This window comes from Agelaius phoeniceus, chromosome 3 (assembly GCF_051311805.1).
Source record: "Agelaius phoeniceus isolate bAgePho1 chromosome 3, bAgePho1.hap1, whole genome shotgun sequence".
In the NCBI taxonomy this organism is placed as follows: domain Eukaryota; kingdom Metazoa; phylum Chordata; class Aves; order Passeriformes; family Icteridae; genus Agelaius; species Agelaius phoeniceus.
This window is the reverse complement of record NC_135267.1, coordinates 69,277,561-69,292,107: the sequence shown is the minus strand read 5'-3', so window position 1 is coordinate 69,292,107 and position 14,547 is coordinate 69,277,561. Positions and strand designations below refer to the sequence as shown.

The following is a 14,547-nucleotide window of genomic DNA, read 5'->3' as shown; positions in this document are numbered from 1 at the left end:
GGCAAGCAACATAAACTCATTAGAACTAAGATGCAGGAATTCAACTTAAGCAGTTTAATTTTATAAATGTTTACATTTTTCTGTTAATATTCTTTTTGTTGAATTATTGAAGGAGCTTTTAAAACTTGCTCTTTTTGTCCTGAAAGTATTCTTGTAATCTCACACTGACATCTTAATGCTGATAAATAGTTTAACTGTCAGCATGATATAAACTTGTTCCTACTTCAGATGCCAGCACCTCCATTGGTGTGCATTTTTACATAATAATCCTAATTCAGATTGTATTTGCAACACTAGACAGGCTTCACTGAATTAGCCTTTCCTTGCTTCAAAGTCCATGAAAGACCAAACTTTTAGACTGGGGTTGTCAGCTGTTTTATTCCTTTGGCACAGGATCTCATATAATCATTTTTGTAGGCATCACAGTGGTTTCAGACAGCACAGATGTGGTAGAGTTAAAAAAGGTATTTTGTCATCACATGAGAACAGATCAATGTATGAGTATCAGAATAGCATGGTACAAGTCATCCAATTCAAAAGACTATGAAAAAAATGCCTTCTGAAAAAAAATTGCCAAAGACTTTTTGGATAGTTGGAGAAGGCTGAAAACTCACATTTTAAATCTCTTCTCCAGTAAAACTGTAATCAAATAAGATTTTTTTATTACAGAGTTCCTGGGATGGAGAATGAAAAGTAAGAGGATATTAAAGCTTAAGAGCACTTAGGTCCTTCATGAGCCCTAATCACAATGGCATATGTTCTTCAGCACTGTGAAGTCCAGGCTCACAGATGAACAATTCTCTTGCTGGATCTTAATGTACCTGAGGACATATATTTAGTCATAGGTATGCTGTCTAACTTCACATCGGTTTCCTGCCTAGTCCTGAATGAGACTTTTAAGCAGCATAGGACTTAATATCAGTAGCAGGGAACATCGTGTGAGGAGGTAAAAGCTGCACACAAAATACAATGTACTTTACTTGTGTGAATGTGACATGACAACATTACAGTGAGTAGCTGCTAAAAAATACATAACTAAGTATGATGGAGTGATTTTCTGGGGTTTTTTTGGTTGTTGTTATGTTTCAGAGTTTTTTTAAATATTGTATTTGGGTCCCAATTTTCTCTCCCTTAATTCAGCTGACAGGAGATGTCATCCTTCTAAGGCTGACAAATTATAGAATGGTTTGGATTGGAGGGGACTTGAAAAAGCATCTAGTTTCAACCCCCTACCATGAACAGGGATATCTTCCACTAGACCAGGTTGCGCAGAGCCCCATTCAACCCGGCTCTGTACACTCCAGGGATGGAACATCCACAAACTCGAGGGGCAACCTGTTCCAATGTGTCACTGCCCTCACAGTGAAGAATTTATTCATTGTTTCTAATGTAAATGTACCTTCTTTCAGTCTGAAGCCATTTCCCCTTGTGCTATTGCTAAATGTCCCTGGAAAAGTTCCTCACCAACTCTCTTGTAAGCCCCCTTTAAGTACTGTATGGCAGTCCTAAAGCCTTGTTTTCTCTTGTCTTCATAGGAGAGGTGTTCCAGCCTTTTTATCACTTTCTGTGTTCTTGCTCCAAAAGGTTGCTGCTTAGGTTGGGGACCCCAGAGCTGGACATAGCACTCCAAGTGGGGTCTCCCGAGAGCAGAATAGAGGGAGAGAATCACCTCCCTTCACCTGCTGGCCCTACTGCTTTTGATGCAGCCTACAACATGGTTGGCTTTTGGGGCTGTGAGCATGCATTGCCCAGTCATGGTGAGCTTCTCATTGAGCAGCACCCCCAGGTCTTACTCCTCTTGTCCGTTCTCAAACTGCTCTCTGCCTAACCTGTGGTTGTACTTAGGATTGATGTGACTGAGGTGCAGGACCTTGCACTTGGCCTTGTTGAACTTCATGAGGTTTACACAGGCCCACCTCTCAAGCCTGTCGTGATCCCTCTGGATGGTATCCCTTCCTAACACCACAAAGCTTTTGTGGTCTTGACTGCACCACACAACATGGTGTCTTTGGCAAACTTGCCAAGTGTGCCCTCAATCCTGCTGTCCATGTCTCTGACAAGGCTGTTAAAAAGTGCTGTTAAAAGTCCCAAAACCAATCTCTGAGTCATTCCACTTGTCACTGCTTTCTACTTGGACATTGAGCTGTTAACCACAAGTCTCTGAGTGTGAACATCAGCAAGTTTTTTGTCCACCCCGTGTCCCATGTGTCAAGCCCGTGTCTCTTCAGTTTAGAGACAATGATGCCATGTGGGACAGTGTCAAATGCTTTGTATGATTCCAGGCAGATGACATCAGTACTCTTCCCTTACCCACCAGCACTGGAACCCCATCATAGAAAGCCACCGAATTTGTCAGGCAGTCTTTGCACTTTAATGAAGCTATACTAGCTGTCACCAATAACTTTCTAATTTTCCATTTGCCTTGGCAGAGTTTTCAGGATAATCTGCTCCATGACCTTGCCTGTCACTGACTTGAGACTGACTGGGCTGTAGTTCCCCAGAGCTTGCTTATTTCCCTTTTTAAAATGGAGGGTTGTGTTTCCACTTTTCCAGTCACTGGAAACTTCACTGGACAGCCACAATTTCTCAAATATGATGGATAGTGGCTTAGCCATTTCTTCTGGCACGGATGAATCTCATCAGGTCCCATGAGCTTGTGTACCTTCAGGTTCGTTAGTCTCAAACCCAGTCTTCTCCTTCATTCTCTCAGTCCTTGCCTTTGCTTTCTGCAACTTTGGCAATTGGACCACTTGCTGATGAATACTGAACCAAAAGTAAAGCTCCTTTTATAGACTATTAAGTTTAATTTTTTTTTTTAACTTTTAAGGAAGTTCAAGTTTCTGCCCTTGCGTATTCAATGAAGTTTTAAGTTGTCCTTCTATAAATCTTGCTCACAATCTATGGAGCTAGCATATCATTTGTATTCCTGTTGTGTGAGGGTATAACATCATAAGGAAGTATATTAGGCTCGAATCAATATAAATATTTATGTATTTATCTGATCATAGGTTTAAAAAATAATAATAACACCATTAGAAAAATATTCAGCATATTGGATGCTCTATCCCAAGTTATATTCAAAAAAATGGGGTCTGAGTATTTAAATTTAAATGTTCTATTTAACAGTTCTCTTATCTGTATGCATAAAAATCTCACAAAATGGGGGAGGGGAAATAGGTATTCTTCAGGCTTACAACCTTTTATGAATTTGTCATAGGAAGTATGGAAGGATGTAAGACTCTTGATAAGATTTCCAGAAGAAATCCTGCTTTATACTCTTGTAAAGCTTTCTTAGACTGAATTTACCTGATAATCAGCCATCCAAATGTACTTAGATCTTTTTTTGGTGTAAATAGTCTCAAAACTATAGTAACACAGCTCTAATGAGTCATTGAAAAGGCTTTGTATCTGTTGAAAAAAAAAAAAACTGGCTCCACTTGAAAGTTACTGGAAAGCACATTCATAGCTAATTATAAACAAATACTAGTTAACACTTTAAATAAAAAGAGAGGGAAAAAGCAAAAAGATTTAGGACATAGACAAACAGATGAAAGGATTCTTGTTGCCTTCCATCTGAGATTACTCAGATGCATTCCTGTATTCAATTACCTGAGAAGATGTGATATTCCCTTAAGAGAGATCGGGAGATCAGAAGGGATGGCAGTTTCGTGCATCTCCTTACTCATAGCTCTTTATAGCTCTTTGAAACTGGTTCAGCAGAAATAGCTTAAATTGCAGCAGGGATTGGGGCCAGACGGTGACTACAGACAGTAATCACTGGGTCAAGATCATACCACAAACCAACAACAAAAACTTCTGGTGGAACAAAAGCTCTGTCAGGGTGTTTGAAGGCAGTTTGAGTAGACTTGCAAGGTCTACTTGGACACTTTCTGAATAGGCACCAAAAGGTCAGCTTGTTGTGTGATTATGCTTATCTAGTACATTTATACATGGAGGGCATTGATAATTCTTATTAGTTGCTAGCTTTGAGTCTATTTTTCTCATCAAATCCCTTGCATACTTCAGATTCAATTCTCAGCTTGAGTCTTCTCCTATTTTTTTTCACAAAGCCACTAAGCACAAGCCCCTGTTGTTATTTAAAAATTAATGATTGTCTAACTTTTCAGTCTTCCCCAAAACCCACTTCCTTTTTGATAGTGACCATCCAAAATGGCTTAATTCTTCCTAGTGCTACTCGTGCCCAACCACACTAAATAAAACATGCGAAGAGAACAAAATCAACAAAGTCCAAAAATTGAGTCAAAACAAATTAAAGTCTAAAAGGGAGTAGGGGTAGAGGGGGAGGGGAAGAAAGAAACTTTTCTCAAGAACTTTCTATTGATTCTGGTGTATTTGCTATTCTGCTTTGGTGTTAGAAGGTTTTTCAAAACAAAGTCTTGAATAGTATGCTAGCTGCCAAAAAAAAAGTGTTATTTTGGTGTTTCCTGAGGGTGTTTAAAAGTATACGTACTACCAAGGAGAATAGGGGAATTTTCTCAGAAGCACTGGCAGAGCTCTTGTAAACTTGGACCTTAGACCCTGATAATGACAGAGTAACTGCATGCTCTTGCTTGTGCTGGTAGTTCACCCAGAATTTTCTCTATATCCATTTTCCTTCTGTCTTAGTCACATGCTTGAGATACCTACAGAAGGTATCCTCATGGCCTCTGTCAGGCACCTCAGGTCCTCAGGCCTTAATGAAGCTGGGTCAGAAGTGACAGGTGAACTACCTGAAGTTCCATACACTTTTTAAGAAAAAAGGTAATTTTCCCTCAATTTTGTTCTTAGTTTAGTTTTGTTGGGACTTTGGAAATTGTGCCTCTGCCAATGGTATATTATATATTTGGTATATTTTCAAAGCCTCAGCTACTGTTCACCCATCACCAGTGTGGAAGAAGATATATCCTCTTTAATGATCCTGGTAAATCTCCAACAAGGGTTTGTACAAATATTAGTGATTGTTTTCTCTTTTATTTGTTTGGATTTTTTTCAGTAAAAAGGATTTCTATACATTTTCCTGCTTTTTAATAATATGTATATAACATTGGAGCGCAATAATCCTAGTCTAAAACAGTTGTATGTCTTGGGTTTCCAGTTAGTTGTAAGTCAAATATTTCTTTTTAGATTTTTTTTAATCCTGTGAAAGACATGATATAGTGAAATATCACACTTTCAAACAAGGAAATCACAACAGCTAATAATAGAGACAACAGATGTTATTTTGCAATATCTGTCCACAGAAAAAATGGTCTGTATGTATAGAAAATAGATATATTCATGTTATTAGCTTTTTTAAAAGTCAGATTTAGTTCACAAGATAGAGTGGTGGTTAAATTTGGAGGAGACTAGCAGAGAAAGTTTTTTGGACTGAAAATGAGAGGATACTTGGCAGTTGTCCTCACCCACAGTGTGGCTTGATTTCTGCAGAGAACTTAGCATAACGTCCACAATGATCCACTGAGGTTAGAGGGGACAATTTTGTGGTCAATCAATGGTTTATAGCCTTGCCTTTGAGCCCCATTTAATTTAATCTTCTAGGCTTCTTGAAAACAAAATACTATTTACAGAAAAACGAATTTTACAATTCTTCTGAAGACCAGCATTTTCTAAAATGCCTGTGTCTATTTCACACATTCAGTTTTGTGAGATACATCCCATTTTCATAAATGCATAGGTCACTTTAGTATAGTTATTCATATATGTGCCTTTGTAGATGTCTATATGGAACATTTGCAGGACTCTAATCAAAAAAAGAATGGGAAGAGCAAACACACAAACAATGACATGTATCATTCTGGAATGTGGGTATGTACTGATAAGGACAGAAGATTTGAGAATTCAGTTAATTAGACTTCATTTGTGAGATCTTGTTTGAAAGCTCATTTTGAACTTCATGAAATCAAGTTTTATGCTCCAATTATAAAACACCAAGCAGTAAATTTAAGCAAATAAAAAAAAAATGATAGAATAGAAATGAGGACATCTGATGTGAGTAATTTTTGAAGAGATACATATGTCCTGTAGTTAAAAGAATTTATATAAGAGCCTTGGATATAGTACAGTCCTCACACTTGGTAAGCAATGACGTAGGGAGGAAGGAATGTACTTGAATTTTGACCAAATATATAAAGTGTTTAGGAAGTGTAGACCTCACTCTAAAAGGAGACCAACTTTAAATAATCTGAAGGTATCTTAATGGAAAAAGCAGGCAAACAGTGGAATGTCATCCAACAAGAAGGCATTAAAGATGCTTTCAGACTAAAAAGGGAAAATATAACTAAATCAGTGCATGTTGTAAACCGTTGATAAGGTCGCTTCATCTGTTAGAGGTCACTTTGACTCTAAATTGCTGTGAGTTTTGAGATGGCGATGTTTTTCAATGTGACCTAAGGTCATTTTTCAACTATATAATTTGGAGTAGATTTTTCAGAATATATATGCCTTCAGGATTATGAAAGCTGCATGAAAAGTCCTACAATATATACAGTGTGTGAAGGCCAACATATAAATCTGCTACTTTTGCTTACCAATGTATTACACAAAATAGTGGGATTAGTATTTCCTGGTATTATATAGTCTTAAATAGATTTGGAACAGTTTATTTGGATGTACTTCAGCAATTAGTGTCAAGAATCAAGTTCTTAGCTGGGAGTGTTAGAAAAGATGATGAGCCAATAAAATATTTGGGAAGAAAACTAACCCAAAAGCAGAAATTCCTACATCTATCAGAAAACTTGCAAGCAGTCACTGCTATATTAGCTGATGGATTGGAAAACTATATTAAAGCAGATATGGATACTGCATGACTACAACATTTCTTAAATGTTTTTCAAAGAAAATCAAATAATATTTTTGAAATAATCTTATTTCTTGAAGATAGAGAGTAATTATAGAAGCAGAAGAGAGTGCTCAGGTACAGTCAGCTGCCATGGTATCCCAGGATTTATCTAATTTTTCTGTGTTGGCTGTTGATGATCACTATGTTGTGATCACTGTGGACTGGGTATAGCGACTAATTTATTTTTTTTTCATGTCACCTGTTACAGGTGTTGTCTTTGTAACAGAGAAGTGCACTTTTCTCCCCTGAATGTTCCTCCAAAGTGGGCAACTTTTAGCTGCTATTTGGCACTTAAAGGATATATGCCAAGAATGAAGAAGCCAAACCAGTGCCTTTCATGCCCTCTTTTTATACCTGTGATGAACTGCTTTGGAGGAGGAAGTGATAATATAGATGCATGATATTGAGTGAAATGATGAAGTATAATGCATTCTGGGACAATTCAACTGGATCCATCATAACTAAATTTTTCCTGCCCCTAGTCAAAGAGGAAAACATAATTGGAAGTAGTTTACCAATGGGGTGATTATTACTGAGCAAAGTACATATAACCACTAATATCAGGTGATAATATTCCCTATGTACTGGTTATAACAATCTCCAGCTGCTTCAACATCTAATAGTTATTCCATTGTATCCAGGTACCCAGGATAGTAAAAATTCTGTTGTTTTGATGACAGGAGGTTTTCTTCCCTTGCCAATTAGATTTCACTGCATATCTTTAGCAAGCCATTTTCCACAGCTCTTGGATGTTTACTGTGTCCAGTGCAAAAGCAGTCATCTGATTATTTTCTTTGGACAGGGACAGATCTGAGTGCATATACCATATTTTCTCTTTCACTGGTGCCACCTGTTGACTTGTGGAAGAAGAATTGTTTTCATAGTATCTTTAACTTTTTCTGTCTAGAAAAATGATAATGCAAAAGCATTGCAAATTAGATTTTCACCTGTGTAATATCTTTTTGGTAAAATGAGGGAGGATTAAAAATATTATTGCATTTGGAACAAACTACAAGGAAATTCTTCAGAGAAAATTCTTTATTACATGGATCTCTGCCGTTCAAGGTTTCTACAGTTTCTTTTCATTGTGTAATAACAATTCTCTATTTATTGTCGAAAGTATAGATACCAGAAATAACTTGGTTTTGTTTTGCTTTGTTTTGTTTTTCTTCTTCTCTGGACCACAATAGCTTTCTTTTTTTTTAATTGAAAGGAAACTTGTGCTCAAATGGGGATATTCTGACATGCTTTGATAAGCTTAGGATAATATGGTTACACTCTTTTGAGAAATAAATTGTGGAATTTTTGCTCCATTACTGGTGGGTAAACAATTGTTTGTAAATCTGTGCAGAATATTTGAAATAAAGAAGAAGGTACCTAAAACAAGGCAAATCTAATGATATTCCATCCCATCAATCTTGGAAATTATAAAAATATTTATATCCTAAAAATACAACATATGCAACAGTGTACAAGACTGTTGTAGGATGGAATATGGTAGCCTCTATTTCTAAGCATTAAGTGAAACAAGTCCAAATTGCATTTTTCAGTAATAGAATTATTTAAGAGTTGCATCCACAGATACTTAGTGATTGTGTTAATGCAGAATGAGGTATTTGATCTTGTTTCATCCAGAGAGTTTGTGCAGTTTCTCTTTTGAACTATATGTTTTTACTGGTCATACTTTGATTTTCAGGATTAAAGTATGGAAAAAAAGAAAAGTATTAATGAAATTCTGTAAAAGCTGCCACATTTCACCTGGTTTCTTATCCAAAGCAATGCAAGGCTTTCAAGAAAAACTGTTAAGTCAGCCCAAATTCACTCAGCTCTGGGCTCAGCTTCACTCAGAAGGATTGTGAGCTCTCACAAACCTTCTGAAGAATCTGGGCCAAGATTCAATTTGGTATTGAAACCTGTAATGATTCAGGATTCAGGTGCTCTTCAATTTCCTCGAGAACATTTACCCATCTCTCCCTCAGGTTTTCTGTGGTTTGCTGGGATTTTTTTTCACTTTCAGGATAACAATGGTGGAGCCCAAGTCTTCAAGTAATGATTACCAAATACAATGTTTCCCGCTGCAAATATCTGGGCACTAGTCAGCAGTGCTACTGCTCAGAAGACTACATTGCTACTAATAAAAAGCATTTGCAGCACTAGACAAAGCTCTGATCATTGTTGTGACTGGGGAAAGTATAAGGCAATTCCATTTGTATTTCCTTGCTACAGATTTCACATGCCTATTTGAGTGTATGTTTGTAAATTACTGTTCATTGAAACATTTTAACTGAAAAACAGTGATTATCTTTGTATCTTAATTATGCCATTGCTTTGCTTTTTTTCAACAAATTTGAAATTTTTCAAAGACAGTGTATCTATGATGCAGAAAAATAATTTTAATGAGTTAATATTGTAGAGCTATGTCTGGAAAGTGGAATAAAAAATAGCTGAAAGGTTTCTGCTTTTTTAGATTTCTATATGAATGTTATAGCACTGACATTTGTTACCAGGACAGCTCAGAGCCTTTTCATGTTTCAAAACTTTCTGACTCTTGGGAATACTATAATTCTCCTTGCAAGTTAACAGTCCAGAAGTCTAGCAGACTGAACAAAGAATCAAGTACCAAATTAAAAGAGCATTCTGTTTAAGCATGCAGACTTTAAATGAGATTTAAGTTGTATTACCCGAATGACTGCATAAGTATAAATTTCACCTAAGCTCATGCTCAGAGCAGATGGACAATTGCTTTGCACATTGCTGATGCCTAAGCTAACATGCACGTTCTTGTAGATTTTTTATTAATTGTTCTTTCAGTCATCTAAATTAAATGAAATGTGGGCAAAAAAATATGAGAGAACATGTGGCAAATAGAGAATATTTTCACCATTGTGTGGCAAGGACAGTTTCTTACTGTATTATTAATACAATTAAAATATTAATTATATATAAAATGATACAAGGAAAATATTAATTTCCTTCACATGATCACCAAATGCTAATATCCTTCATATAAAACTAATCATGTTTTCAATACAGGCCTGCTACAGCTCTAGTACTTCACTAATGGATGTGTGTGCAGGGAGAGGGAAGAGTTTTCATTTGTAATTTCCACACAACTTGTACAAAAGCTGTAAGGCTGAATCCTTCCTGCTCTTTGCTCAGCTTTTCCTCCTCTTGGTAGACAAGTTCCCATATTATTTGAGTTTTTGGAATCATTATTTAAGATCTGGTTTTTAGTCAATTTCATTTTTTGGTTGTTGTTTAGAATACTGGGAATTTTTTTTTTTTCCTTTTCAAGGCTTTGAGTTTTGGATTGGTTTCTTTTTGCAGTGGTGGTTTTGGATTCCTTTTTAATAGGGTTATCAAAATTTGTGTGGTTTTGTTTTTGTGGTTGTTTGTTGAATGGGGGGGTTGATTGGTTGTTTTTTTTTCTCGGAATTGATCTACATGAGTATATCCTCAGGTGGTTTCTGTATATTTTACACATGACATATGTAAAATTAAAATTATCCTGAAACATCTATATCTTTCACCTTGTTCCTAATTATTTGATTCTATTTTTACAGCCAAAATAGACCAAGAAAATGAAGAGAAGTCACTGACAGAAGCACATAAAAGGTAAGAAAGAGTAATGTCATAAGACCTTTCTTTGTAAAATATGGGGGTTTTAGCAGTTGATGTATTGGGAGCCAGTATTTCTGTGGTTTTGAGTGGTATAGAAATGCACTCAGAAAGAAAAGTGATATTTAGTTACTGTCAATTTTAATTTGAAAATGAAGAAAGATTGAAACAATTTAAATGAATATTGTACATTACTCCTGTCTTTCAGAAAATGCATTAACCTTATGTAAAAATAAATTCAGCGTATACCATTTGGACTGAGAAAACACTGTTCGTACTACACCAGTATCATGGTGTTTGAGAGGTATTTCGCATTCCCCAAACAAGTATTATTAGGTACCATTTCTTGTACTTATAAAATATCCATTTTATTAAAAAAACCACCTTTTTTAATAAACAAATTAAATGTAAAATTAAATGTGACTTCCTTTGTAGAATTGCTAATAAATCTTCAAATACATTTTTTGTGGCAGAAAGCAAAATACCTCATTAAATTTCATTCTGTGCAGTTGAGACAGTTTTCAAAACTGGGAACCTCACTCCATTGCACAACATGTGGTTTGTTCTGATTATTTTGGAGACTCCTCTAGCAGCAGTGTTTAAATGGGAAAGATTTTTATCAGTCCCAGCAAGAGATCAAAATATGGTGCACAGCATTTATAGCCCAAATTTAGGGAAACTCGCAGTCTGTATTTGTTTTTCTTACACTGAAAATAGCATTTTCTCTTTGTACTAGCTGCAGCTATCACTTAATAACTACTAATGCATATATCCACTCTATATTCCCAGAATTAAGAAGTCTCTCAATAGGATTCCTCTAAAAGATATCACTATAAAAGTTTCTAGTTTTTACTAGGTTTGTCAGCCATTCTATGGCCTCAACACCCAAATTTGCTACCTGCAGTAATGCCACAGGGTGGTTGATGTCTTTCCTGGTACATTTTTTCTCTATTTCCTTGGGACATGTACCTTGGGATAGTACCTGAAAAAGAAGCCAAGAGGAGTGAGTGCCACAAGAACCTCCCTTGTTACTTGTGAGGAGATGGTAGGTCCTTGAGTGGCACATCAGGGTTGTGGAAAGGGAGTATAAGAGAATCACAGACAGCTGCTTTGAACTGGTCTGTGTTGTTTTAAGTTTCATTACAGAATATTCTGAGTTGGAAGGGACTTGCAGGGATCATCAAGTCCAACTCCTAAATGAATGGCCCATAGAGGGATCAAACCCACAACCTTGGTGCTGTTAGCACAGTGCTCTAACAAGCTGAGATAATATTAGGGTATTATTGCTTTGGCTTAGTATCATGCCTCTTGCTCAAGTATATGAAAGGCATTCCTGACATTTCTTAGGTTTGTTTAGCTGCTCGGTTACATAATTCTTATCTTTAAAATTTTCCTCCACAATAAAACTTTGAGAGAAGTTGGCACTGTTAGGAGATTGTTGTGATGCCTAATTGCTTTTTTAAGGAAAATATTTGTCCTGTCAAAAGTGGATTTGAATACAAATCCAAAGGTGACAGAAATCTAATGACAGTGGAATCTTCAATCTGTTCAGAAATCTTGTGACTTATCACTATCTTTTGGTATCTAATTCACTTTCCCTTCTAATCTTTTTCCCCGACAAGACTGGAACCATCATATCAAAAACTTTATACTGGTTTTACTAGCCTGATGGGGGAAGAAAGCAAGCTGCTCTGGGGATTCTTGTTCAGCTTGGTCTGCTTCTTCTGACTTTAGTCCCTAATTCTTTCGTCTCCCAGCTCCTTTTACACAATTTGTCAAAGAACAAAATTCTGCTTCATCGCTCCTCCTTTCCATGAATATCTAGCAAGGATATTTTCTTTCTTCCTTCCACCTTCCCACTGAAATTCTTGATCAGATTAGTGCTTTTTGTTAGAACAATGGAGACAACTTCATATACAGTCTTAGTATTATGTGTGATTATTTCAGTAAGATTTTTAATTTAGCTTGAAAATAAAATGCTTGGGATCCTTTTTGTCAGGAGTAGATTGAAAAGATGATAGGAGCTTAAGAAGCTAAATAAAAGATTAGTTGCATTTGACTAATCATAGGTAGATAGCAGTGCATTGGATGACGAGACAAGCAAGTAGTGCAAGGAAAAGTGATGGATTAGATGGAGCAAAGTTAATGTGATTAATGTGCTTGGATTTTCCTTGTTGAGGTGGATGACTTCAGTCTATGTATAAGTTCAGGTCTACTGCATGGGAGCATTTCTTTAGCTTTCATTAAAAACTATGATTTTTTATTAGTAGTAGTATTTTCTTTGTTAGTTTTTCTCCATTAAAATACAAAAATCCAAAAGAAAAGATCTTGTAGCAATAACAAAAACTGTTTCTGAAATGAATAATGATTTGGGGAAAATGCAGCAATGTGTATTTTAAAAAATCTCAGTTGTGCAATAGATGAGCTGAAATGGAAAGTTAATCTTACACAGAAAATGAAGACAAAGAAAATGGAATGTCTGCTCCAGGGACTCCATACAGTGTATAGCTGTTCATTTGTCACAAGTGAGAAAATGTTTAATCAGTTTTGAAATGATGTATTCTCTCTTTATTTATCGTGTTTAGTGACTTTAAGAGTGTCAGTATGTAAAGTGTTTATCCTAGGAATGGATTTCTGGCACATGGATAAAAATGAAAAGTGAAATGTTTAGCTCACAATAGGCATATGTTCCAAGATCTCTCTGAGTAAGTATCCTGAGATGAGAAGAAAGCACACAGGTCTATGTTTATCTAGCTTACGCAGGCAGACAAGGAAGGCTCCAGCCTGGTATTAACACTGAAGTGACATGGAATGTCTTCACCAAACCCCAAACAATTACATCATTCCCTTAACAATATTGATAAAGTGCAATAAGAAAGAACCTGGCACTTTCCAATTAGATCCTCATTGCTAAATGCTTGAGAAACTGTGAAATACTTGTCAAGTTAAAGCAAAAAATCACTCATTTGGGGGGAGGTGAAAGAAGTAAAACAGAAAAGAGAGAGGAGGGGAAAGAGATCCCTCTGTATTTTAGGAATCCTCTATTCGGTGCCCCTTTATTCAAGACTTGTATTATAGATATGCTCTCTGTTTTGTGTATTTTCATTTACTTAGTGTTAAATATTTTTTGTCTTTTCAGATGTGATTTTACTTAAGCAGCAAAAAAAAAAAAAAAAAAAAATTGAAGTCTTGTTGTTTCCAGGTATGCTTAATACAATTTCAGAATGAGATGGACTTTTATCATAGTATGCACAACAAGTAGAGGAACCAAGATTGCAACAAAATTATTATCCAAATAATATGACAGGTGATACCTCATTTGCCGGGCTAGGATGAAAGGCAGTAGCAACAGCAGAAATACCATTTTGCAGACTTATAATCAGAAATTAGTTACTCCTCTTCCTGCACTTAATTTCTGAAGAACCAATAGCCGAACAACCTGACTGAAGTTACTGGAAACAGCATTCAGTGAAGTTGAAGGTCATAACTCTCTGCCTTGCTACCTCACCAACTGAATAGCTCTAGAGGAGTAGCATGGAACTTTATTACTTTTTCTTATAATACCTTACCCAGTATTAAGTTCTCATCTCCTTAGAAGGCTTCCAGATTCATGTCTTTTTAAAAAGCAAATAAATCCAGACTTGTAACACTGATCTCTCTTCCACTGAAATAGTTAAAATGATCTTTTCCTTCCCCTTTATCTGCAAACATTTTCTCTTCTTGGAATAACAACTTGGTTTCAAAAATTTAATTAAGGTTTTGTTTGGTTTTTTTTTATATCCAAGACACAGTCAAATGATTTTCAATTTTTCCTGTCATCCCTTAGTGTAACGAAGCATTCAATTCTAAATTCAGTTCAGCAGCACTGAAAGTTTAGTTATTCATATTTCATATAATTAACTAATATTTCACTGCTGTAAGAGACAATGTATGCTAGAAATGTTAAAGAATACTAAAAGTTATTGGTTTTTTTTTAGTATTTCAGATAGTATAACCCTGCTTGAAGTGATAAGTCACTAAGTCAACAGTCCCACACACTGGTGGTTTAAAATTATTCACCTGTTTTTCCTGTTGATGCCCAACAAGACCTG

The 14,547-nt window shown here is 36.0% G+C and overlaps 1 protein-coding gene across 4 annotated transcripts in view; it reads left to right on the top strand.

The window, feature by feature from the left end:
- The window catches only part of FMN2 (formin 2), a 152,821-nt gene that overhangs the window by 108,323 nt on the left and 29,951 nt on the right, over nt 1-14,547 (top strand). For all 4 annotated transcript variants that reach the window (XM_077175543.1, XM_077175544.1, XM_077175542.1 and 1 more), the window contains one exon: nt 10,402-10,453. In XM_077175543.1, coding sequence (XP_077031658.1) covers nt 10,402-10,453 — 52 coding nt within the window. The remainder of the gene's footprint in view (nt 1-10,401; nt 10,454-14,547) is intronic.